The following is a 27,477-nucleotide window of genomic DNA, read 5'->3' as shown; positions in this document are numbered from 1 at the left end:
GCAACTGTCATATTCAGAGGTGATTGTGAGTGGCCCAAAACTGTCACCCTTAGGAGAAAAATCTAGTGTTAGTCCATTTTCGTTCTTTAGATTTTCAGCCAGAAGAATACTCAAGTCTGGCAGAGTACATAGTCTATTGGAGTAAACCAGAAGTTCCGCCACAACATTAAATCGACATTCTTTCTTCAGTATACATTGTCATTTATAGTGGTCTTTTTCTAGTTCACTGCTAAATTGAATACTATAATGTTCTATATAAGATTAATGCTGATTTCACATTTATAATTAAAAATACCAAGAAAAGGAAAATGTGTCATTCATTCATTCATTCCATCTGGCTGGTAGCTTTCAGTAATTTAATGCATCATAACTCTCACCTCAGTAGTCTTCCTCATGCGTTCTGTTCAAGTATTTCACAAATTTAAAGTTTGATTTGGCTATGTGATACCGTTTTACTTTAAAACGCCACATGTCTTGTTTGTGCAGATGTCTGATTTGTGCTCTTTGATCCTCAGTTTCATATTTCTCGATGTTTGGCCTGTATATGACATTCCGAACGTATAAAATAGATGACGTTCACAGTATCACATATAGCGAACTAGTGTATATGGATGTGTAACATGTTCATCTCTATTTAAATTATTGCAATGAGTGCAAAATAAACAAGGAAAAGTTCCTTTAGTTTGTATGATCAAAAGTTCTGTGTAGTAGACTTTAGAATATTTACTTTCATTCATATTTGGATAGCAGTCTTCCTTTCCGTGTATACAAACTGATTCCAATGTGGAAATTGTTCCTGCGGTGGCCTGCTAATTCACTTAAACAACTAAGTTTATAAGTATCTAACCAGGTGACAAAAAATAGAAAAACTACTGAAATTATTCAAAACGTATAAAATTTATTTTTCTCTTTTTTTATATATCTTTTAGTTTATGTGAGTTCTGTTATCAATCAATTCATATCAAAAACTTTTCAATTCATGTCAAAAAAGTTTTTGACATGAATTGAAAAGTTTTTGATATGAATTGATAAATGTATGTCCTGTGATTTCTGATTGATAACAGAACTCACATAAACTAAAAGATATATAAAAAAAGAGAAAAATAAATGTTATACGTTTTGAATAATTTCAGTAGTTTTTCTATTTTTTGTCACCTGGTTAGATACTTATAAACTTAGTTGTTTAAGTGAATTAGCAGGCCACCGCAGGAACAATTTCCACATTAGAATTGTTTTTTTCCCCTCTGTTCCTGGGCCACAACGTATTTTTCTGAGGGGGTCCCTTCGTACATGTTGCTACAAACTGATTCCTGCTTAAGGATTATAAAGTGTCGTGTATAAGTAATCCTGTCATTGATATTTAATTAATAGCAGACTGTCTATAAGGAAGATTTTTAGTCAGTGCTTAAGCATGACAATGTTATGCGCACATTGACTATTCTTGTCTGGCGGCTTTACATTTATCTCTGTTCAAAATCGGCGATCTTGTACGATTAATGTTCACATGCAGAAATCAAGACACCATCATTCCAATTTTACAGGTGAACTTAATGGTATTGTGGCACTGGCATGTGTTCAGTTTTCTCAGACTTTCCAGTGCCAGCAATGGTGGCATGCAGTGCACGTCTTTCTTCACTCATGCTTCTGGGAGAGACACAGGCTGGAAGGCTTGATACATAGTCCAGGGAAGACCAGAGCAGAACCCGAGTTGAAGTCTGCTTCCAACATCCACAGCTGCAAGTGTTGGTCAGAAGCGGCTGTCACTGAAAGGGCGGGGGGGGAACTGAGTGGGGAGGGAATTATTTAAAAAAAAAAAAAACACTTATCTGGATGCGGCCGGCCCTATTGCCGCCTCTCCTCCATCATCTTCCTGGCTTCGGTGGAAGCAGGAAGCACCCAGGCTCCCCAGCGTTGTGATTGGTCTGAGCGCTGTGGTTCAGCGCTCAGGTAGGGAATGGGGGCCTGAGCATGCTCTCCACCTAGGCTGTAATGCAGCCTGAGTGGAGAATATGCAAAGTTTGCATGACATTTTGGTCGGCCCAAGACAGCCGGCCAAAATGTTATGCGCACTTTGGAAGTGCCTATCAATCCCCCAGCCTTTAGACAGCCCAGCCACGCCACCAACCAACTGAGCCAGTAGTTTAAATAAAATGATAATAATGTTAAGTTATTATCATTTTATTTTTTTGTTTTTAATTGCTTCCTAAGCGGTAGGATGATGCTCCTCTGCCTTAGCGGATGAGCCGCCACTGGTGTTTGTTCCGGTGAGTAAAGGACCCTCTCCCAGGTCACTTCCAGGTTGCAGTTGGCAGATCACAAGGCCAAACGTCACAGCAGCATGAAAGCAACCATCACAGGGTCACAGGTTCAGCAGCGCAGCACCACGGATGCAATTGTTTGAAAAGGCAGCAGAATGTCACGCTTGGGCACTATCTTTAGAATGGTGAGCACAATAACTTTGAGACTGTGGTTTATTCTGTCTTGGCACAACTATGTGATGCCAGTGAATGCTGCCTTGACTTGAGATTCTGGTTGGCAGTATAATCTGGCTTGGGTACAGTCTTCCTGGGAGCAGGGGTGACAGCCACTGTCCTCGATTCCTCCTGGAATCAGTGGAGAAGTGTGGCTCACTGGTTAGAGGAGGCATACCCTGAAGCAGAGGTCAGACCCAGGAACAGGGTTCAATTCCCGACGCGGCAGGGTCTTGGGCCCAATTATCCACAAACTCGATAATTCTCGCATCGGTGCCCACTCTAATCACGGGTTCGCACTCTGCATCTCTGGGCATTAGCTTGCTTAATCTCCACATTGGCCCCCCCGCGGCGGGATGCCTGGCTTTCACCTTGGGGATGCCCAGTACGGGTTATCTCACAGGGAAAAGCCAGGACGGGTTCCCAAGGCAAGCGCCGAGATGCCCTAGGGTAAGTCGAGCGCTATATAAGAACACACATACACACAATCATCCTCACCATGCCTCAGGATGAACAGATCATTCAAGACCTGATCTAGATCTTGGCGGTATTACCGTCGTTCAGCCGCTGCAGTGGTTCGAAGTACTCTGTTGAGCTGACGGCGGTCTGCCTGCAGTATTTAGATGTTTCGGTAATATACACTTTCCTGCGGAGGCGGCGGTCTCCTCTTCTGGCTAACAGTACTCCATCGCTGTAAGCTTGGCGGACTTGCGCCGATTTAGATGTTCCCGTTGTTCTGGTGGCATGCAGTACGCGACGGAGTCCTGACAGAGAGGGGCCATAGTGGTGTGGAGATAGGTACGTGCTACCTATTATCATCTCACTGCACATATATGTCGCACATGTGTCAATATGCATGTGTAGGTATACTTTTACATATAGCATTGCACACCAACAACATAAACACTATTGAATGTATCCCCACACCCACCACAAAAGCATACCGTAGATCCCGGCGACAACGGGGTAGCTGAGCGTAGTGGTAAAGTAGCATCAGCACAGGCTGGACCTGGACAGTGGCAATCAAGATGGAATCAATGGCAGGACCCTAAAAAAAGGTGGGTTTTCACCTCTTCTTCTTCCATTCTGCCTAAATGGAGCTTGGATGTTTACTCACCACAGTTGCCTCTACAGAGAGGCACATCGTAATCTGGATGTCTGCAATCTTGGTGGGACTCTCTGCGACAGCAGTGCTGCCTCTGACGCAGTCGACACAGATTCTGGCGGAGTCAGCAGTACTGTGGCAGTCTTCTGTTGCCAGCCAACATCTAAATTGAGCTGGCAGACCGCCATGGTGGCGGACAGAAAGTCCACCGAAAAAACAATGGTCGGACCAGTCCCACATAGATCTAAATCAGGCGCTCGGTCTTCCTTTGGCTAGCAGAACCACACAGATCCGCGATCAAACTGCTCCCACACTTCAGGCCAGTCACACCTCTGCAGGGTTGCCAGGCCCTATTCCTCTCTCAGGAGCAGGTTGGCCTCAGGGCGCTTGGGGTCAGAGATCCAACTTCCTCCAAAAAGGCCAGACTTCAGGTGATATCCCCTCACCTCTGGGAAGCTGTTTATCAGGCTGATACTAGCTCTGGATGCACACAATCCTGTGAGTACTCTGTAAAGCACTCCATTACTTGGTTGAAGAGAACTAGAACACCTGGGTCAGTGCCAGTGTCACCTAAAGGACAGTCCTTCCCTATAACAACAGAGACTGCAATTGCTCTCAGCCAAAATGACCTAACAGAATTTCTAAAGGAGCCCTTTCTCCTATGCCCCAACTTCACTGTCTAGGTCTCCTCCCTCCAGCTTCAGAAATGTCAGCAATACTATTCCACTTTCCTGAAAAGTGCAGTGTTCCAGCAACTATCTAGTATGTGTCCTTAAATATAACTTTTTAAATCCTACACAAATGAGATTTCGCAAGGGACACAGTAGAACAAACTATTTTACCAGCTCTGGATGAGCTATGGCTCATGGCCAATGACAATGGTTTCAAGATTTCTTTTGAACCAGATTTTTCCAAGTTAAACTAACATCTCATGAGTTTTGTGAGACAATGCACATGTGGGATTTCTCAAGATTCTATTCAGTCATCTTTTCCTTTTTTAATTTATATTTAAATCACCTGACTCGGTTGATTGAATCCTTTGGTTTAAAATGTGTGTTATATTCAGATGACACACAGATAACAGTCAGCTTCAGAGAAGGTGAATGCAAAGCAGAGATACATTTGCAGCAATTTCTAGAGAAAGTGCAGTGTCGGATGAATTCGAACCATCTAAAATATGACAGCTCGAAAACAGAGATTTTAGATCTTCAGAAACCTATTACACCACTTACATCCAGATGTTGGCCAGGTAGTCTAGCACCTTCACCTCCATTAGTTCCAATAATAAAGAGGCTAGGTGTTTAAATTGACTCTGCACTGACTCTTACAGATAAAGTATTAACCGTGTCTAAGAATTGATTATTTCAACTGTGTTCCCTCGACCAGGTGCTTTATTTTTACGCTCCATTTCAAAAGATCACAATCCTAAGTGCATTTGTCTTGTCTTGCTTGGACGAATGCAACTGCATTAATTTTTTTAAACTTTGTTTATTGAATGAAAATCAGAAGTACATTACATGATTGAGCGACATATTGCACATTACCATCACATTTTCCGGTTCAACATCATTCAAGGTTACTTAGGATACATCTCCTATCATCCTCTCCTGTCTGCGCAGTTCCATTTCAACCGTGGGTGAAATACACAGGTCCCCCCGGTATTTGTTCCAGTGTGACCATTTCTTGTCCCATTTCTTAGGGCAGCCCCTCACCTTATTGACCTCTGTCTCTGCCAACATGCATCTATCCACTTCCCTGACCCATAGAGTGACACAAGGTGGGTTCTGATCTCCCCAACCCTTGGCTATTTCCCTCTTCACCAGTGTGTATCCCAGTGTTGTGAACTGTTGTTCGATCTCCGTTAAGTCAGTTGCCTCCCAGATGTTTAGTAGTCCGAGTTGTGGGGTTAATGTTATGTCTTTACCGAGGGCCTTAAACATGTGAGTCGTGGCTCCCTCCCATAATGGGCGTACCTTGGGGCATGTCCACAGAGAATGGTAGTATGTAGCCCGTTGACTACAGCCTTTTACACACTTGTCATCCGGCCTGGTTCCTATTTTGGCCATTATTAGCCCAGTGATATATGACCGGTGGAGTATTTTAAGTTGGATCAAACAAAGTCTCTGAGGTATGGCCGCCTCACATGGGGACATCAGCGCCTTCTACCAGTCTTCGTCCTCGAGGGGGCCTATATCCTCTTGCCAGCGTTCCCTGAGTTTCTGAAAAGTATCTGGGAGGTTATTGCTTATTTTCTTGTAAATTAGGGATATTAACTTAGTTCTAAGGGGTTCATCGAGTAGTCGGTCTTCCAGCGGCGACGACTCCTGTATATCTGCCGTGGATGGAAAGGCTGTGTGTAATGGGTGTCTGATTTGTAGGTATCTATACGATTCTCCATAGGCTAGCTGATATTTTTCCTGGAGCTCTCTAAAGGTCAAAATAGCCCCTTTCTTGATCAGATCTCCCACTGTGGATATCCCTGTCAGGTCCCACTTATCAAATCCCGGGTGGTATCCCAATCTTCCCAGCTTCTGAGTAAACCACAATGGCGTGGCTAGAGAGAGAGTGCCAGCGCAGCCCAGTCGAGCTGTAACTATATGCCAGATGTCCAACATGTGTTTGATTGGTCCAAAGAATTTCCCAGAGTTCTTCTTATCTGAAGTGTAGAGAGGCCCTAGATATGCCAAGCGGTCAGTCTGGTATCTATCCAGGGCATATGCCGGGTCATCCTAGGGGAAGTACAGCCAATGGTTAACTGCCACCAGCTGTGACTCCCAATAGTACCGTTGTAAGTCAGGAAGGGCTGTGCCCCCATCGTACCATCCTTTCGTCAGTTTCTGCCTAGCAATTCTCAGGGCTCTCCCATCCCACATCAATGTGGTAATCTCACTCTCTACTGCTTTAAAGTAGGAGTCTGGGACTTTGTGGGGACAATTCTGGAGGACATAAAGAAATCGAGTAAGTGCTAGCATTTTAAACAATGCCGCTCTCCCAACCAACATTAGAGGCAGAGTCCTCCAGTGTTTCACATCTGAACGCAGTCTGGCCAAAGGCGGGGCCAAATTTGAATCAAAGAAACCAATTGGGTCCGGAGTAACAATGATCCCCAGGTAGCGGAAACCATCCGTTACCACCGATAATGCACATTGTGGTGGGAGGCGAGGCGCATCCCCTGTCAGCATGAACAGGACTGATTTATACCAGTTGATGGCATAACCCGAATATTAACCAAAGTTTATGAATATATCTAAGACCACACTAATAGATTTGTATGGGGATGACGGATATAATAGGATATTGTCTGCGTACAGCGATATACAATCTTCCACCTCATCCGCCTAGCAGGCCACGTACCATCACATCTCTACGTATCCAGGCCGCAAGTGGCTCCAACACAAGGGCAAAAATCAGTGGGGACAATGGGCATCCCTGCCTTGTGCCCCGGGAAGTAAAACCATTAACCTTCACCTGCCCTAACACTCCCGTGTATAGGAGTCTTACCCAGACCACATATTTGGGGCCTAGCCCTGCTCTCCGTAGCATATCGCACAGATACGGCCACTCTATGGAGTCAAAAGCCATCGAGGCAACAAGGGAGAGGATCGCTACGTCTTCTTTAATGTACGGCCTTCTTGCCATCACATTATGTACCCCACGCAAATTGAGAGCAGTGTTACACCCTGGCATAAAGCCGGATTGATCTGAGTGAATCATTGATGTAATAACGGATGTTAGTCTGTTGGCCAATACTTTTGCTAATGTCTTTGTCTCGACATTTATTAGTGAGATCGGCCTGTAAGAGCTGCAAGCGTCCTTTGGTTTACCCTGTTTATAGATGACTACAATCATGGCCAGGCGCTGATCTAGAGGCAGCTGCCCCACCTCCAAGCTCTCATCATACACGGCTTTCAAATGCGGTATGGTCAAGGAGGCCGTAGCTTTTAAAAATTCCACTGGTACACCGTTGGGCCCCATGGCTTTTCCAGATTTAAGTTGACCCCAGGCCTTGCCAATCTCTTCCTTAGAGAGGTCAGCATCCATAGCGTCCCTCTCCAGGTCTGAGAGACAGGGAACGTTGATGTTCTGAAGTAGTTGACGAGAATCGTCAGCTGTATAGTAGATCGAGGGGGAATATACCTTTTCGAAGTGATTGGCAAATAGGTTCGCTATATCATTTGGGTGTGTTACTGTGTCCCCACCCACAGTCATCAGCGACTGGACCCATCTAAATCCCTGTTCCCGCCTCTCCAGCCACTCCAGCGTCCTACCAGTCCTATTCCCGAGTTCATATAGTCTGTGTTGTATCGCATTTTGCTTGGCCACTGCTTGCTCCCTAGTCTTTATCCTGAACTCTTCTTGTTTCAGGAGAAGCCGATGGCTAGTGTCGAGCGAAGAATTCTGCGAGTGTTCCCGCTCCCTTTCCAAGAGTTCAGTTTCCACATGACTAAGATGCAACTGCATTTACGTGGGACTACAGTCGATCTTGTAAAGAAACTGCAACTGATTCAGAACTTTGTGGCAAGATTGGCTGCAGGTGTACACAGTTTCCATGTCTCTCCTGTGGTGGCAAAGCTACATTGGCATCTGATTAAGAAAATTATTTTGTTCAAATTACTCTGTTTGATGCATAAGGTGGTAGAGCAATCGAGTCTTACACCTATGAGATCTCGTTATAAGTTGTATTATCCCACCCACATTTGAAGATCAGCCTTCAATTTGAATCTTGTGGTTCCAAAAGCTAAATAAAACCCAACGCAAGCAAGAATGTTTGCATAATTGCAGCCCATAGAAGGAACAAGCTCCCTGATATGCTGAAGAGAGACCCTTAGTGTTGTTCTGAGTCCGTGGTCCCTTACCATATGTGTCCACACCTATCATTGAAATCATCGTATGTTAATCGTGCTTCTCAGTATTTTATTGCAGGGATGACTTCTTGTTATGGGGGGTTTAAAGTATTGGTATTATTACATACCAAATGATTGGCTTCTGCTTTTCTCACTTTCCGCCTCCCACCTTACTCTTTTGTGTGCACAAAAAGTGTCTGCAATAATGGTCACTGTCCTGTACTTCTGCTGCTGAATCATTAGTTATCTCTCGGCTGGAATATAGTTGCTCCACCCTCTCTGGCTTACCCAAGATCTCGCTGTCACCCTTAAAAGTCTGCCTCAACGCAGCCGCCAGACTACTTACAGGCTCTAGAAAATTTGATCACATCACCCCTCACTTGAAAGCGTTGAACTGGCTTCCCTTCGAGGCTAGGATTCACCTCAAGCTGGCATGCATCACGCACAAGGCCTTACACTCTAACTCCCCTGCGTATCTTGCACAGAAGCTTGTGATATCCGGAGCAAACAGAAACTCACGATCGGCCAATGCCCTCCTACTCTGGCCTGCACGCTTTAGGAAAATAAAAACCTACAATCGGGCTTTCACCGGGACTGGACCAAGAATATGGAACTCCCTCCCTCCCGACATCAGAAGAAACCCCTCCCTGGCACTCTTCAAAAAAGAGACCAAATCCTTCCTCATGGGCAAATTCCTTGGCTAACCCGTCCCACAGCCACATGAGAGACTATTGCCTTATCCTGCGACCTTGTACATTACTCATGCGATTCCTGCTTATTGTATAACTCTTGTCTCTGTAAATTGTCCTTTAGTATAGTTTATCATATCCCCTCAATGTACAGTACTCGTATGATATCCTGCTCACTTACGACCCCTTGACTGTGTAAGCTCTCTGATGTACAGATCTCCTGCATTTTGTATTGACCTGCCTTTTGTATTACTCTATGAATCTGTAAAGCGCTCTGATACCCTCACGGGTCAAGTTTGCGCTCTATAAAACCTTAAAAAAATAAATAAACCAGACAACTTGAGTTTCAAGAGAAACCAGAAGCATTGGTTTTTCCCTCAGTCCATACAACACAGAATAACTTCCTGTTTTAGCACCAGGATACCTAGGTAGAGGTGATAGGTGTGCTTTACAAAACAGAGAAACATAGACCATCTGAGAAAAAACCTCACCTTCCTCCTGTGCACACTAACAGACCAGGGGCTTCCGAAATGGAACCAACAGGCCACCATTACTCTGGTTCACCCATTCACACAATGCATGTACCAAACAGATCATGCCTACAAACAAGCATAACTTTAGTGCTAGGAAGTGGGTTAGCCCATACAAGACGAACTTTAAATGTGTGCACTAGCAGACCTGAACTCCTGTTCCTATAAAAGTTTTGCTCACAATTGGTGTTTCATAAAACATTTCAAGCTGCCACAACTGTTCTACATGTTAAACCCATGACACGGACGGTAATTCACTGTCAGTCAAATGAGTTGGTTGCGCCCCTCCAGGTTCCAGAACAGGCTCATGACCTCACTCATCTCAAGGGACAAACTTGGGCCAATGGACACTCTCTAGATTAGTGGAAGACTGGGGCCAAAATATAAAAAACAAGATACCAAATACTTGAAGTGGGGCATTTAAGGCACAGTAACAAGACAATACACAATACTGGGGACAGGTAACAAGACTATAGACAATACCGGGGACATTCCCATTGTCACAGTTTATGTACCGATAAGTCATAGGCCTCCCTTATGAAGCCACTAATTAAACTACAAAGAGTACAAAAACGATGCCACCACACTCATATTTAGGCTAAAACAACATGACGATATAGTGTTGAGACACTCACCACTTTCTGATCAACAAGAGATTACAAATTTGATGCACTTTGTATAGAATACGATTTTCTTCATGGTTTCGACCCATGTTACGTTACTTTAGGCTTAAAAAGCGAAAAGCCTTTCAGGTGCGGAGATGGTCTTCAATTAATTTACTACCACGAAGTCTATACACTCTCAAAGATTTTGGGTTGGAAAAACTCTCTATGAACAAGGCTTAGGCCTCTTTCTTGAGGTTCAAGGAACATCTTAAAATCACCCTTTTCCACTTAGCAAATGATGTAACTCCACACTAGAAAGTAAGTGCTCCGTTTTGGTCTTCCTTTCGCCACAGGCTTTGCCTAAAATGGTCAGATGCCTACGATCGGTCACTACTGGGCAATTTGTATCAGGAAGAATGCATTCTCATTACGACATTGCAGTGCATGATCCCTCATGTCATCATCACACTTATTTAGAAAATTCCCAAAACCATAATCATACAGTATCAAAATGGTAGCATCATAATGCAGCTTACAAATATTATATTTACATCAGAGCAATAAAATTGTTAAGTGCACATTACTGGTTATGCTAAATATTATTCCATTATTTCCAGCTCCAGTATTATAATACTCATCAAATGCATATTATGCATGCCTTGCCGCAGTTCCCCGAATCAAAAGGTCCAGGGCAGGAGGCAGATCCTTCGCGCTCAATGCCGCCAAACTCTGGAATTCCCTTTCGCCCCTCTCTCTCGTCCTTCCGCAAAGAGCTAAAAACTTTCCTCTTTAGAAACTAACTACCCCCATTCCCCTCAGAGTACTACGCCCTCTATTCAGCGCTTGGACGCCCTCGGGCAGCAGCCGCGCTATACAAATCCCCATTTCATTTCATTACATTTCATTATTTATTAGGTAGATTATCTAGCACGTGGCAACCGTACCTAAATGATATGAAAAGAGGCACAGTAAACTGCATTAAGTCGATTGGTAGAGCGTAAGATTGTATGGAATTTTTAACATGCCACATTCCTGTATCCCACAGGACTGGCACCAATCAACTTCTAACACTGCCAGATATGGGCAAAAGAACACACAGTGAGTTAAAGTTGGGCGATCAGATTTACTTTCTTAATTCCTATACTTTTCCATTTCAAAGTATAGATTGGTACTTACAGAATGCCCAGCCTAAATGAATGTAAAGACTAAGACAAGGTGGAGTTGCTATAAAACTCAGAAACGTTTCAAACAGCTTGAAGGCCTTACTTCAAAGTATCAAATAGCTATTGCACTACTAGAAATGTGGTGGTTTCGCTTTTCAACCAGCTGGGCCCAACAGACAATCTTTATTATTTCTCTACTAATTACAGTAATATTTTCTGGTACTCACATTTGCGACAATATAAGGGGGTTAAACAATTTGTTCAAAAATCATAACTAAGATTTTTGGCCTGGCAATGTATCCCACATTATCACTAATTTTTTTTCGAGCCGCGCTCACCCAGCATTAACCCTAAGGGATTTTGATTCTATTTCTACACTATACAGATCCCTGCTCGCCAATCGATTGAGATGTAAATGAGCAGAACATTTTGTGTCACCCACATGTAATATGTTTTGCAATTCCTTTTCCCACTTGGTGATCTACTATGCCTTTCATGAGATATGTAGTGCTTTAGAATAACTGAAAAATAAAACAAACCACATTGTTGGTGGGAAGCGAAGGGCGAGCTCTGATTTGGAAGTCCACATTACCCTCACAGTGCCCCAGCAAGGAGAAGAAACCCCGCTAATGAGCGAAGAGTGATCAATACAGTACATTAAAAGTCCACTTTGCATCAGCCAAAACTCTTACCAAAAGAGTTGAGTTTGGTCCCAATATCTGACCATATAGTTCAAAAGAAGTAAATGTTAGCCCAGGTTCTTCAAAATAATAGCTCACTGTGTAAATGAATCCTATTTAGATTTACTGTATGGATATGCACTCTATGTGGATATCAGTAATGTGCATGGCACCTGACCTTGTGGACTACTGCTAGACAGCTCTACTACAGTGATGAGTAGCAGGCAAGCCAGTCGTTAATCCCATGGAAACTTGACCCTCTGGTCCCCAGTTATGACATTCCAAAGAAGGTCGTAAACTTGGTATGCAGTTTTTGGGGACACTATCCCAGCAAGTGCTTTTATACGAATATCGCCCCTTGCGCTAGAGTACGCTCCTCAAATACAATAATAGCTTCCTGAGGCTTCGACCTATATTCAGACCACAGGACTTTCAGATCATGCGCTCCCCCTCACTGCATTTATCCTCAAATCTGGAAGGGTCCCATTCATAATGATCCCTTCCCAAGAAGAGTTACCAAGTTGGTGTCTCTCTCCCTGGACAGCTCAGCTCTCAGTGTGTGCTTCTGGGATTTCTCATCCTGGATCGTTCTTTCAAGCTTCAAGAGTTCGATATTCAGCCGGGCAACCTTTTCCTTTTCAGCCTATAAAGGAACACATTTATTACTTTATGTCACTGGTTAAATGGAATTCACTTTCATAGAGATTTAGGAGTAAAACATTGGCCATGATGGCTGATGTCGTAATTAAAACCATACAATAAAACATGGCTTAGACATTTTAATAAATAGTTTTTTTCACTTGTCCAATATAAGTGTTCTAATATGAATGTAATTTCTATAAATCTGATATTAAGTCCCTAACTTGTTGGATGTTCAGCATGTTTTCTACAATATCCATATATTCCACAAAGGCATTTATAAACATGCCTTCTGCACTGTTAAAGCAAAGTAGGACAGCCTCTTTACAGGATCGTATACCTGTATTCTTAAAAAAAGCATTTTACTTTGTGGCTAAAATATAGGAAAGCAGCACATGACGTGTGGTAAACTTTCCCTTTAGTATGTGTCCTACAACCTACAAACTGGCTTCATTCTTTTTGACTCCCACAGTTGTTTCACTTGTCCTATGTCTAAGAGCCCAAAACGTAGTCGAAGGTATTTGAGTTGGTGCTCCCATATAACGGATACAGCATTTTGTGTTTTGTTTTCATTCATTGTGTAGTTGGCCTCAGTCAAATCAGAATGGAGAAATTTACCAAATTTTTGAAGGTCTCTATCTCTGGACCTCTTGCTGTGTTGTATTTTTTCTTGAAGCATTTAAAGTTGTAATATAATACTTTAATATCCCATGGCTGTACCAGCCCTAGCTTTGGAAGTGTATTAGTGAAAGCAATGTGCCACTGTTGTAAACACCCAACTCAGACTCCGTTTTGGAAAAGTTAAGGTAGCCTGTCTGCATTTGGTCCACATTCAGCATGTTGTTATCTTTCAAAGAAATTGTTAAAGTGCTATTTTCATGTAAACACTGATTTGTTATACCAGGAAAACAAGTCTGCCACAAACTATACAATATATTAATCTCAAGAATTAAAAGTAGACATGTAAGGTAAACATGGTCTGAGTTGACATATTTAAATGTTGCTGATTTAGAAGGTTTGCAGGTCAGAATGTGGAACATTCTGCACTTGATCATGATATACAGGCTTAAAGTCAGTAGTCAATATCCTATACAAACTCTTAGAATTGGCCACTGAGTTAGAGAGGCCTTTGCACCAGTTTATCAAGAGAGGTCCTGCCAGACTGACAGAGCATTCACTTTTGTGCCAAAAGTCGATCCTGTGATGGGAGAAGCTGAGCCCAGCTGAATGTGTGCTTTCCTTCTAAAGATACATTCTCTCCTGGATGAACTCTGATAAGCAGAGATGATCCGCTGTTAACAGGTATGCAGTGCACATGGCCCCAAAAACCTCTAGAGGCAAGTTAGTTAATTCCATACTCTCATATCGTTGTGCACGGAAGTAGTGGTAGAGCGTTAGGCTACTCTGAACATTCTAAAAACATGTTAGAATCGTTCTTTTTATTCTTGCTGCTAGCAACATGTACAAGTGCTATTTTAATTATATTCTGTGTAGTTTTTTAGGTCTCGCGACCTATCAATGCGCATGCGCATTGAGCGGAGCGAGAACTAAAGTGCTCAAAATGCTCGTGAAACCAAGGGTTTTTTCGTGCGGTTTTCTTTGAGTTCACGTGAATCACGTGACCAAACAAGCACGCGCATCAGCCTCCCTCCCTCCCTCCTAATTGCATTTTTTCACGGCCGCACAGCACATCAAAGGGCTTCTCCCAGCGTGTGCTGTGCGGCTTCTCCTCCCCTAATTATTCATGGCTGGCCGGTGGCCGGCCGTACTTTCAGTTTCCCGGCCGCTCTTGTTCCTAATGTCTTCCCCTTCATCGACTTCAGTCTAATTGGAAACATATGTGCTTTCACTTTAACCTCGGCGGGCGCTCACGCACGCTCCACTTTTAAAGCCCGGCTTTTTGTCTAAAAAAAACTGTTTATCTGTGTGCAAAGTCAGATCCACCATTTTTTGTTATGTGAACCCGGGAAAAAAGTATTTTCTCTATTTCGGGTTACACAGGCAGAAACATAGCACTAAGAGATGTTGCCCTGTTTCCTACACTGGTGTAGTGTTTCTCTGCTATGGCACCGAGTGTCTCATCACCCAGTGGATGTTTATCGGCTGATTATCTGAAATGTCTATGTTTAATCCGGCATGTTTTGGGATTGCCCATCCGTGGCCGCCTCCTTCCATAGCCGCTTTCTGTTCTCCTAATGTCTCCAGAATGATGTCCATGCGCATTACAAGCAGCTGTGGGATTTGCTATACTGTTGGGAAGTTCAAAGGACATTCAACAAGCTACTGTTTCCATGCATAGCACCAGCAGTAGGCAATTTATATTTCTGTGGGCCATTTTCACCAAAAATGAAGAATTCTTTACCTCGATGTCTGGCAGGTGATAGACAGGCCCGCTGGTAGGCATTGCATTTAACGGAAGACCATTTATTTAATGTGCACCACCAATTTCGGCGACCATCCGATTCCTGCCCCAGAAATGACCAATATGAATGAATAAGATCTAATCCAAGTATTGAATGTCAGTCGTGATCTCTACCCAGCAGTCACCCTATGACTGAGGCCTCAGGGGTGATGGAGAGACAGCATCAGTATAACCAGTTTTAATTGTAGCATGAGTAATTTCTGAGAAACTATTCATTACAAGATACAGCTGCCAGTCACAGCATCAGCCTGGAGAGCCTCAGACCTATGGCATTAAGAGAAATATTTCCCTTTCGGCTCTTTGTGACCACCCAGAGAGGCTTTTGCTTAAATGGAAAATATCTTCCGTGTAAAGGCCCAGTGCTGCGAAAGAATACTCGAGGAAGTAGTCTTACGATGGTGAACTTACTCCACTGTCAGCAGACTGCTTCATGCCTGCCTTCTGATAGAGTCTGATGATGTTTCTCATCCCACCGCTCTGCCAGTGGCATGCCCTGTCAGGCTCTAGATTAGACGCACTGGATAAGCAATGAGAACTACCCACCTTCAGACTAGAATGCACACCTATGTGTGCAACCTTTATCCCAATGCAGAGTATTGGATACTCGGCCATTTTCAATCCTACCGGCATTTGCATTTTTGACACCATGTTTGAGTAATTGTTTACTCAACATAACCATGCCCACGCCCCTATTTGGGAAAGCCAGGTGATGTAGTACTCATGAATTTTGTTTAAATTCAGGATTTTTGAGCCTAAAACTCATGGGGGATTATTTACAAAAAATGGCTCGACTCTCCTTTGTCCTAAACCACAGAATTGTGGTAATCTGTCATCCGCTATGCTCAGCTGAATAGTTACGTTATTTATTTTAAATATCACCCGTTTATCACGAGTGCATATGTGTGAGGACTTTAAAAATCTTGATAGGCAGGGTTCCCTGCTGGTCACGTGCCATAGCACCACCGCACATGCGCAATAAACAACCAGGAGCCTGTGGAAAACCCACGTGTTAATATTAACATTATGAAATGAGAAACACTTGTGAAACAATGGTCTCTGGCCCCCTCCCCCAGCACACTCTGCGGAGGATGGACGTAGAATGCGGGGCTTCATGTGCGCCAGAATCCGTTAGAAATGCATTGCTACCACTATGGAAATAGTTATCTAATGTTCGAAAAATGTGTGGCTTATCAAGGAACAGAATATTCTGATGCACAAATTAGTTCCCTGGTAAAATAATATCAGTGGGGGCTTTGTTGCAAATACAATATGTTCACTTTAATGAGGGATGACGCTTGCCAAGAAAGAGCACATCAGAAGAGTAGGCTCTTTTCGCCTATGGAAGCTGTGAGAGTTTGTGCGAATTCAACTACATACAGACTTTTATAGGTACGCAAATCTCTCCCTTCAGTTTATTATTTAAGAATGCATTAATCGCGCTGTGAAGTTCCTTCATCAGCGAGAGATCTGCCACCAGTTTACAAAATAAAGCATATTTCAAATATGTTTGGTACAACAGTCAACTGCACATCCCAGGAAAATAATTAATTTGGCATCTGAGTGTCTCTCAGTGTGATAGGATTTCACAGTGCGAGAGATAAATGAAAATTAGGACTATTCTAAAGCCCAAAGTGTTTCTACCTGTAATGTGACATCTCAGCAGGCATTAAAACAAAGAACAAACAAGCATTTGCAATGCAATAGGTCTCACATTCACGAGAGTTTGAGCTATTACAATTGCAAATAACAATGCCTTTTATTTTTGTTTTAATTTTAAAAACATAAAGGGCTTTTTCATTTACAAAAACAATAGCTCCAACTTTCCTACTGCGAGACCTATTGGCAACGCCAGTGCTTGTTTATTCATGTACTGTGCTTGAGTGTGCTACTTTAAGAATGAAATTGGGTTTGAATTATCACTATTTCCCTGAACCGTTATGGGACTGTTTGTGATACAGAAATCACAAAAAGCACTTTTGGAGGAATGCTTAGCCGGTCGTGTGGGGTTGCATTGAACTAAGTCCTTGCACCAGTTGTTTAGGTACCCAAATCCTACAGACCTGGATCCTAGAAGCCAGGATTCACAACACCACAGTGAGTTTATTGAGTAATTGCAGCTTTCACAAATATGGAGCAAAGATTGTTTTCAAAGGAATCTATCTTAGCTTATTTCGTTTTAAACCAGTGTCTTACCCCTTCGCTGCTGATGACGAGCTCAGCTCGTCATCCGCCACGGTGGTCGTGTGCGGATGACGAGCTCAGCTCGTCATGTAACGCTGCTTTTCGTAATTTGCCGCACACAGCGGGAAAAGCCGCCGCAGCGATGCGGTTAAAGAGTGCCTTTTGCTCCTATATGCTGGCAAAACACGTTGAAGTGTAAACACATTTGAGCTTGACTTGAAGACTGATGGGAGATGGAAATGATTCTAATTAGCAAGCTTTGTTCCAGATTAACCTAGAGGTCATTTTATCAGTAAAGGCTTCCAAACATTGATTTTTGGAAATAGTGGAACCAAGCTCGTTTAGTGTGTTTTGTATGCTGACTTGAGTATAGTGTAATATGAATGTATTATCAGCAAACTGAATTATGGTCGCAAAATGCTCGTTAAACTATGGTGGGCATGCTCTTGCATTGACCCGAGTGTTTTCAATATCGGCCACATGAACATTAAAAAGAAATGGGGCTAGAACGCATCCCTGTTTTAGCCCTGTTTATAAAAATTTTAATCCATTACAAATTGTCTCCTAATTTAACCTGCATCCAATTGCCCAATTATAAAGTCGTAATGTCCTTTAGTAATTTATCTGGGATTCCCTATTTAGTTCTGCACAGATAAGGACACTATTGATAACATCAAAACTTTTTTTAAATCTACGAAACAAGCATATAAATAGGAACAGTTCACTGTTGCTTTGCATGCAAGGGTACTGATTGCTACATTGTTGTCTGAGGCACTCTAGTCAATCGAAAACCTGCCTAAAACCAGGGAAGTAAACCTATCTTTCTACTCAATTCTTCAAGTGACCTAGGAGCAACAAGGCAAAGTATTTTGAGTCTATATCCAAAAGGGGAATCAATCTTTAGTTAGCAGGACCTTGCTTGTTGCATTTTTTATAAAATGGATGAAGAAATGAACCATTCCAAAATTAATAAACGGTGGCCTTACTGTAGCATCTCTCAAACACATTTTTAAAGCTTCCTTGGCAACATGTGGGATTCTAGTTAAAGGCAGTTACTGGTTCTCATTTGGCCTGCAGCTGCAATTTTCTTGCTTCTATTGATTAACGGCAATATCCGATCCATAGATTCTCATTCAGTTGTAGATAGTTTCTGTGGTGGTTGAATAATTTGTTCTTTCATGGGAGATATAGGTTCTGAGAAAGATGAAAGCTTAAAAGTACTTTAGAAGTTGTTATAGTTTAATGTCAGTTCTTCACTTTGGTTGCCTTGTATATATATATATATGACGATTTTACAAATGGTACTCAAGCTTTGCTGTTGACACGGTTACTTACGGGAAATGCATCATTGCCTGATGTTTTATTGACATGACTGCAAAGATCCCTAGCATTCCTGGAGAGGAAATGTGTTAGGGAGATCTAGCCACTGCTGTTCTTTGTGTGAGCATTCTGCATCACAAATACATGTTTTTATTGCTCTCATAAAGCTTTAACCTCTGAGACAAGGCGGCATTGTTATTTGCATGTTTTATCACTTTCGCTTCATTTGTAAATTCTCACTTCTTATTATAGAGTTCCATTGTTTTCTTATGTTGTAAAATCGGCTTGTCTGTTTTTTGATAGATTGCATCTTATTTGCTCTGTAAATTGCTCCCATAATATGGGATTGTATGGTTCTTCTTTCCCCGTATTGGTATCAGGAAATTAGGAGAGGCCTGGAGCTGTTTTTGATTTCTATTTTTCCAATTTAGTTTCCGTGCTTGATGACCATTTGATTTGTATTCATTTATCTGCTCCTTTGACAACACCTAAAGATTTTGCAAACTTACTGAGACATGGTCTGTGGAAAATGGTTACTTTCTAGTTAATGCTCTATCTCAAAACAAGTGAAACAATGCACAATTTCCATATAAATAATTGTTTATTTTCTAGCACTGTCTTTCTTGTCTTTGCAATATGTGTGTATGAAATCTGTATATATTTAAGCACATGAGTGTTAGTTATTCTTAAAGTTTTGTTTGACAGAGATCTGAGTAGCAAATTGCCTAGTGGGTCTCATCTTGGAGATAGATTCCCAGATATTCCATAGTAGATTTTTTTCACAATGTTCATCTTCCTTGGGAGCATAATGGCATCAGATTGAGATTATAAACACCTGTTAATATTAAGCCACTTAGGTTGTTTGCTGGAAATAGGTTCCATAGCAGTTTAGTTAAATCACAGATTGTGACACGCCACCGGCGTCACCATGCGCTCTACAAATCTCCCTACAAATCTCCCTATTATTATTTTTCATTTTTTTATTTACGCCTTCAGATTGCATGTATTGATTTTTTTATTGATAGAAATTGGTGTGGATCTCCATTTTGTGGGGTCCAAGGGTCAGGCTCCAGCAGAGTATAGGAGCCCCGAAGGAATGGACATTGGGGCAGCACCAACCAAAATTACAACGAGTGTTGAGGAGAGGGTGTGTTCATTGCTGGGGAGTCAGGAACAAAAGGACCAGGACAGCCAAAAAAACGGAGGGGCAGGCTTAATATTGAAGCAGACTCCAGGGGTTGTTGTCCCCCCAGCAGCGAGGAATAGATACCTCCTGCGCTACTTACACGACAAAGAGCTGCTACTCTCAGGAGGCAAGGGACCAGGCTGCCCAGCCACATTAACCCCTCTAACCCCAAAACAGAAGAAAAAAGAAAAAAGTAAACTAGGGGATTGTAGAAAGCTGAAGAAAAGCTGTATTATTGCCAAGTCAACTAAACCTCCTCCCTCTTTGGTATCTTACTTCAAGATAATGGAGAAGACAGTCTCCAGCCCCACACTAAACACTGGATCCAGTTCAAAAGGAAGTGGTGGGCAAACAAAGCAAGTAGTGCAAGCAAGTACTGATGCAGGTACAGGACAGGCCCCTCTGGCCCCCCCGGCCAATTCATTGGGAGACCCTTCACAACCAAATGTCACGCTCCAGAACAAATATGCCCCTCTGATGTTGGACCCTGAGACTGACTTGGGAGATCTAGGGGAGACTCCAGAAGAACCTGAGCTTGAGACAACACCCATAGCTATATCTCCTTCTATATCTATACCTATATCGGCATCCTTGTCCATGTCCATGTCAGCATCAGCATCAGCTTCATCATCAAACGAACCGGGGAAGGAAAATCAAAGCTTAGAGAGCCTCTTACTTACTTTGAGGGAAGATCTCCTGGCAAGCTTGCTCCCTAAATTTGCAACATCGGAAGCTAACCAGAGTGAGATCACTCGAAAATGCACAAGTTTGGAGAATAAAATGGACGAGATAGGCACTAGAACGGAGGCTCTAGAGGGAGAGGTCGCTACTCTCACAAAAGTATATGAGGCGCACTCTAAGGCCATAACGGAATTGAAAGAGCAGAACAGGTCTCTGCAACTAGATTTGGAGCGACTGGAAATCCATTCCAGGAGAAACAATCTGAAGTTTTTAAAGGTTCCGGAGGGAATAGAGAATGGGGACGTGAAGACTCTAGTATGCAAACTACTGCGAGAAGGCGTATTGAAGGATAGACCAGACATTGAATTGGAAAAGGAAATCCAAAGAGCGCATAGAGATCCATTTCGGCAACATTCTGGGCGGAATGCACCAAGGAAAATCTTAGTAAACTTCCTAACATTCTCGGTGAAGGAGCTGATTCTGAGCAGGGCGCTCACAGATACATCATTGCAGATCAACTCAGTAAAATATTCCATCCGTTCAGATGTAGGCAAGGTAACAGCTCAGCGACAGTGGGAGTTAGGATCACGTATGCAGGAACTAAGAAGTTTCGGTGCTCAAGTCATGATGAAATTCCCAGCATCATTACGAGTTGTTTGGAACAACAAGACTTATAACTTCATCTCCCCGCAGGAAGTAGACCGCTTTCTGGAAGCAATGAAGGACCATCAAGAAGTTCAGCAAGCGCAAAGAGAGGCCCGTAACTAAATATATGTAATATATGTAAAAAAAAAAACACATTGTAAAATAATAACACAAAGAAAAAGAATACTTGAAGAAGGGTCTGGGAGGGAAATTAATAAAAAAAAAAAAAAATAGAACAAAAAGAAGAAAACAAAAAAAAAAAAAAAAACTTTATTCATCACTATTTTCTTTTTCTTTTTGCACTAAAAATACAGAGATATGAGGTGGAGATAGAGGCATTGACACAGAATGTGTAAACACACTAAGGTGAGGCAGGGACTAGGCCAGGGACAAGGCTCTCAACGGCGACAAGATCGCCAAGGTTCAAGAGGGGGGGTTCCTCAAGGGAAGGGAGGGGGGGGAAGGGTCAAAAAATATAAAAGAAAATTTTCCTCATATATCAATGGTATCTAAAATAGCTTTGGAAATTATAGTTATATCAAATAATGATGACAGCGACGACCATATGATTAATGGCGGGGGATAATTTAAAGTTCATAAGCTGGAATGTGAACGGGCTTAGAGAGAATAAAAAGCTGATAAGAATCTGTGAGTTTCTGAGAAAATCAGATGCTCATATCATCATGTTAGAAGAAACACATTTAGACGAGAAGGAATGTAAAATTGCCTTCAAAAATCAAAGATGGATACAAGATCTCCTCTGCTCTAATCAAAGCAGCAAAATAAGGGGTGTGGCAATCATTGTTAGAGTGAATAGTGGGGTAAGGGTGGAAAAGTACGATACTGATGACACAGGAAGATGGTTGACTGCCTTCATAACTATAAATAACATAAGGCTGACATGTGGAGTCTACTATGGTCCGAACCAGGACTGTCCAGATGCATTAATTAGCTTAAAAACCAGTCTGTTGGAGCAAGATACACCTATTATTTTAGGAGGGGATTTCAATTTAGTTTTTGATTCAAAACTTGATCGTACTTCTAGGGCCGTTTCTTTTTCTCTACCTAAATCGAAGAGAGAGCTTAAAACTATCATGAAAGAATTTAGTCTCTTAGATGTATGGAGAATCAAAAACCAGAAAAACAGAGATTACTCATTTTACAGCCACAGACATAAACATCATTCACGAATAGATTTTTTCTTAATTGATCAAGAGCTCTTGTCCAAAGTCATGACCACTTCTTATGTTCCAGCAATATTATCGGACCACTCAGTAGTAACCCTGTCTATAAAGATTCCACAGGGAGGGCAGGTCAGAAGGTGGACATTAGACAGATCGCTACTACAACAGGAGGAACTAAGGGGAGACCTGAGGAGACAAATGGAGGAATACTTTGTGTTTAACAAGGCAACTGCTTCAGAACAAATAGTGTGGGAAGCTTTCAAGACCTACTTAAGGGTTTTTTTTACAACCATAATGATTAAGAGAAGTAAGAATAGGAAGGAAACAGAGAGGAATTCATTACAGGAGATTAAGCAAAAGGAGCAACAATTGCAGAAGGCTTCACTCGAACAACATGCTAATATACACATCTTACAACAAGAATTAGAAAATCTGAAATCGAAATATCAGGCGAATCTCGATAAGATCATTAAAGAGAAATGGGATTCAAGTAAACTAAGCAACTTCTCATATGGGGAAAAATGTGGCCGCCTCCTTGCATGGAAGGCTAGGTCTGATAGAGCAAGAAACCAAATCAACGGCCTTAAAGTGCAAAGCTCTGGTGATGTCTCCTATGCTAATGAAGTAATATCGGAAGAGGCAAGAAGATACATGCAGACCTTATATTCTGAAACCAAGGATAAATCTAATCTGGTTGTTGATGGATGGTTGGAGGGGATCAGACTTCCGCAGTGTCGGGAGGACGACTTCGATTTTATAAAATCTGAGATAAAAGAGGGGGAAGTTCATAATCAGATGAAGAAGATGGCAAAAGGGAAAGCTGCTGGCCCGGATGGACTCCCTGTGGAGGTATATCAAATTGGTGCGGAGATAATCGTCCCAGTTCTCACTTCCTTGTTTAATAAAATATATTTAGCTGGTGAACCGATTCCAAAGACCTGGTTGGAGGCCTCAGTTGCTTTAATCTTGAAGCCGAATAAGGACCCCCTGATTATTGAATCATATAGGCCGATCTCCCTGCTGAACACTGATTACAAAATTTTTGCAGGAGTATTGGCGGCGAGGCTGGCCAAAGTGATTAAAACTATTATACATGAGGATCAGAGGGGTTTCATGCCAGGTAGGCAGATTAACGAGCTGACTTTTCAGGCCATCACAGCAATAGACTATGCTACTGATAAGAAACTTCCGCTGACTATCGTAGCAATAGATGCCGCAAAGGCATTCGATCAGGTAAATTGGGATTATCTCTGGGATGTATTGTCCGCATTCGGCTTACCTACTAACTTCATCACCTCTATAAAAGCACTGTACTTGAACCCAAAGGCAAGGATTTTTGTAAATGGGACGCTCTCAGATTGGGTTGAAATATCAAGGGGCACTAGGCAGGGATGCCCCCTTTCCCCCCTATTGTTTAATTTATATATCGAGCCATTAGTGAATAAACTAAGGGCAGATCATTTGATAAAACCCTTTTCAATAAACGATCTGGATCTAAAATTCGCCCTATATGCAGATGACCTCTTAATGTTCACTTCCAATCCTGAGGTAGCAATACCTAGACTTTTTGAACATGCAGAAGCTTTTGGAAAGACCTCTGGTTATAGAATAAATAAGGATAAAACGGAAATCATGCAATGGAACCAGGAGGCAGTGTTGCCTGAAACAAAAATAAGGATGAGGTACCTTGGGATTCAGTTAGTCCAGGACATTACTCAGATATCGATAGTTAATCTGGACAAGGTGTATAAGGAAATTTGCGGTCAATTACAGCGTTGGTCCGGGCTCCCATTAAACATCTTCGGGAGGGTTAATCTTATAAAGATGATTATACTACCAAAGGTAACTTTCTTGTTTAATTCAATACCCTTATCGTTCGACACAAAGGTGGTGGGAAAACTACAAGGAAAAATAGGTTCATTCATCTGGAATTCCAAAATGCCCAGAATCTCTGCTAAAAAGTTAAGAAGACAATTAAAAATGGGAGGTCTGGCGCTACCTGACATCTTGCATTATGCCCATTCCTTCCACTTTAAAAATTTCAGAGTTATGGCAGGCAAGGCAGATACATCTTTTTTGGGACGTTTGTTTCAAGCAATATTGCATGGTATCCCCCAAGGCCACGAATAATTTTTATTCAAGTTTGGAGACCCCAGATTTTACAAAAAGGTCAGGCTAAAGGTATTAGTCACGGCTCTGAAGAATTGGGTTTTCTTCAGGAGAAAATTACAAATTCCATACTACGCCTCTCAGGCCCCAATATGGGACTCTCCAGGGACCCCAGAATGCCTTAGAGACCAACTGTCAACCCCTCTCAAATTAGCAGGGTTAATGCAGTGGAAAGATTTACAAAATGATCAACAGCTATTGGGGTGGGATTCCCTCTCTCTGTTGACGGGAGGAACCCTTACAAGATTTAAATATTACCAGCTGTCAAGCTGGTGGTCTACGGAAATATGGGATTGTACATCTAACCCGAAATTTGATTTTGTAAATAGAAAGGGGCGTTGGGATAAAGAACTCGCTTTTTGGTATGAGACTTTGATGGAGAAAGAGGGAGTTACTGATTTGGAACTTCAGAATCTCTGGGGAAATGTTGTGGGGCTGGATAGCAACAAACTGGTAGACTTGTGGGGGGACTCTTTTAGTCTGGTGAACGGAATAGTAAAATCCGCTCCTCTTAAACGAAACCATCTGTTCACACTGTACAGGGTGTATTTCTCCCCAAAAAAACTGACAAAGATTACAAACCTACAATATAGCTGCCCAAGGTGTAAATCGTTAGAGGCAGATGATTTGCATATGTTTGTGGAATGCCCTAGCCTTAACTTATTTTGGAAAAAAATTGAGGGTTTTTTGATGGATGTACTACGAACACGGATCGTGGTTTCACCGGCAATGATTCTGTTCGGTCTGGGGACGGGTTACCAGCTTGCAAATCAGCAGACTAAATTTATTTTCTATGTGATGTTATTGGCTAGGCGAGAAATATGTAAAGTATGGAAATCTGAAGATGCTCCCACTTTCTCTGATTGTTTAAAGTACATTATTTATATTAGTGAGTCTGATATAGCATGTGATAATTCCTCAGAGTCTAAGATCTGGGAGCTCCTTGTGGCATGGCGGAACAGATGAGACTATTCCGATGATTTCACCTGGGTACTGTTGGTGCTTAGTCCTCAACCAATCCGAGGGTCGCCAAGTCACAGAGACTGAGGTGGATAAAGCAAACAGTAAACACTAGAGGGGAGTATCTTTTTCCGGCTCTCTCTGGCGTCGAATTTTGTGGGCGTAACATCGTGATGCCAGGGGGAGGGGAGAGGATCTCCATCTAGAGCACCCAAATTGGTATATGAGGAATACAAAAAAAAAAAAAAAACACCTAAAGATTTTGCAAACTGACTGAGACATGGTCTGTGGAAAATGGCTACTTTCTAGTTAATGCTCTATCTCAAAACAAGTGAAACAATGCACAATTTCCATATAAATAATTGTTTATTTTCTAGCACTGTCTTTCTTGTCTTTGCAATATGTGTGTATGAAATCTGTATATATTTAAGCACATGAGTGTTAGTTATTCTTAAAGTTTTGTTTGACAGAGATCTGAGTAGCAAATTGCCTAGTGGGTCTCATCTTGGAGATAGATTCCCAGATATTCCATAGTAGATTTTTTTCACAATGTTCATCTTCCTTGGGAGCATAATGGCATCAGATTGAGATTATAAACACCTGTTAATATTAAGCCACTTAGGTTGTTTGCTGGAAATAGGTTCCATAGCAGTTTAGTTAAATCACAGATTGTGACACGCCACCGGCGCCACCATGCGCTCTACAAATCTCCCTACAAATCTCCCTATTATTATTTTTCATTTTTTTATTTACGCCTTCAGATTGCATGTATTGATTTTTTTATTGATAGAAATTGGTGTGGATCTCCATTTTGAGTCGAGTGTCTCATTTGACCATTGTGTGTATTTTCAGATGTCTTGCACTCCCCTGTGTTAAACCTAAGACTATTTGAGCTCACTATCCCCAAATAGAGCACCTTGGGATTGCCATAGCAAGCCCCCTGTCCACTCATAAGGGAATCCCTCGACTCTTTAATTTGATTTTATTTTATTTTATAATTTATACAGTGCACGAATACCCGGGGCGCTTTGGCGCTTTACACAATATATCTTAGTTTGATATATCATATAAAGAGCCAGCTTCCTACAGATGACATCATTACTCCAAACCAAGTGTTCTGCTTATCAGATGGCACTGCATCCACCAACATAAATTAATTATTTCTAATGGTATTTCATTTGCAAAATCATGTAGCAAAGTCTTCAACTTTCTCAAACAATTGCAAATATAGGAGGTTGGTCACAATTCCATAGTCAGAAAGATGCCACCTTGTGCATATCAACGTTCAAAATTCTATGTCACCAAGAAACCTGGAAAAATGATGCACCAAACCTTCCACGCTAAGAAACTGTTGACAACCCCGCATTAGTAACAGCTTTAAATGGTAGACCGCTAGGGAAACTGGCCATCCTGGTGGCAACATGATTGTAATTAAAACTAGAAAAAATGTATACTGAACTTCCAGGGATACTGTTGGGTAAAATAAGAAATCCAAAAACCGCATATCTTCTGCATGGGCTCATCTTTTTAATGAATATTCAGCAGCACTTTATGTGGTATCAATATGCAACAAGAAATTTCTTATCCAAATGGGTGGTCCCATTCACAAGGAAATAATCCAGATACTACAAGGCGCAGATACTGATGTAGATGCTATATAACATTCCACACGCATCATTTCAGGATGCTACACAAACATGTGCGTAACATTGACTATAATGGGTGGGAAATGTAAAATGACCAATGGCCTACTTTTGCACTCTACTGCCTTCACTTCTTTGATATTTTGTCTTAATTAACTATTTACAACATTCTGCCTGCATTCTGCGATCCCAGGGCACTTTAGCTTTTCAGAAGGGGCCACCGACCATTGCGCTGCCCCTTCTATAGTACAGATAGCCCCAGAGTACATCTAATGTTGTCATTATTCTAAAGGGGTGTTTCATAATTTGCATGGGGGCATAGCCACATGCAAATGAGAGAAACACTTTAGCTCTGCACCC

The 27,477-nt window shown here is 42.0% G+C and overlaps 1 protein-coding gene across 3 annotated transcripts in view; it reads right to left on the bottom strand.

The window, feature by feature from the left end:
* Nucleotides 1–27,477, bottom strand: part of CALCOCO1 (calcium binding and coiled-coil domain 1) — a 239,259-nt gene that overhangs the window by 77,580 nt on the left and 134,202 nt on the right. For all 3 annotated transcript variants that reach the window (XM_086965206.1, XM_086965221.1, XM_086965212.1), the window contains exon 10: nt 12,605–12,730. In XM_086965206.1, the coding sequence (XP_086821332.1) occupies nt 12,605–12,730 (126 nt within the window). The remainder of the gene's footprint in view (nt 1–12,604; nt 12,731–27,477) is intronic.

Source organism: Lissotriton vulgaris, chromosome 1_1 (genome assembly GCF_964263255.1).
Source record: "Lissotriton vulgaris chromosome 1_1, aLisVul1.2, whole genome shotgun sequence".
Lineage (NCBI taxonomy): Eukaryota > Metazoa > Chordata > Amphibia > Caudata > Salamandridae > Lissotriton > Lissotriton vulgaris.
This window is presented reverse-complemented; position numbering and strand designations above follow the sequence as displayed.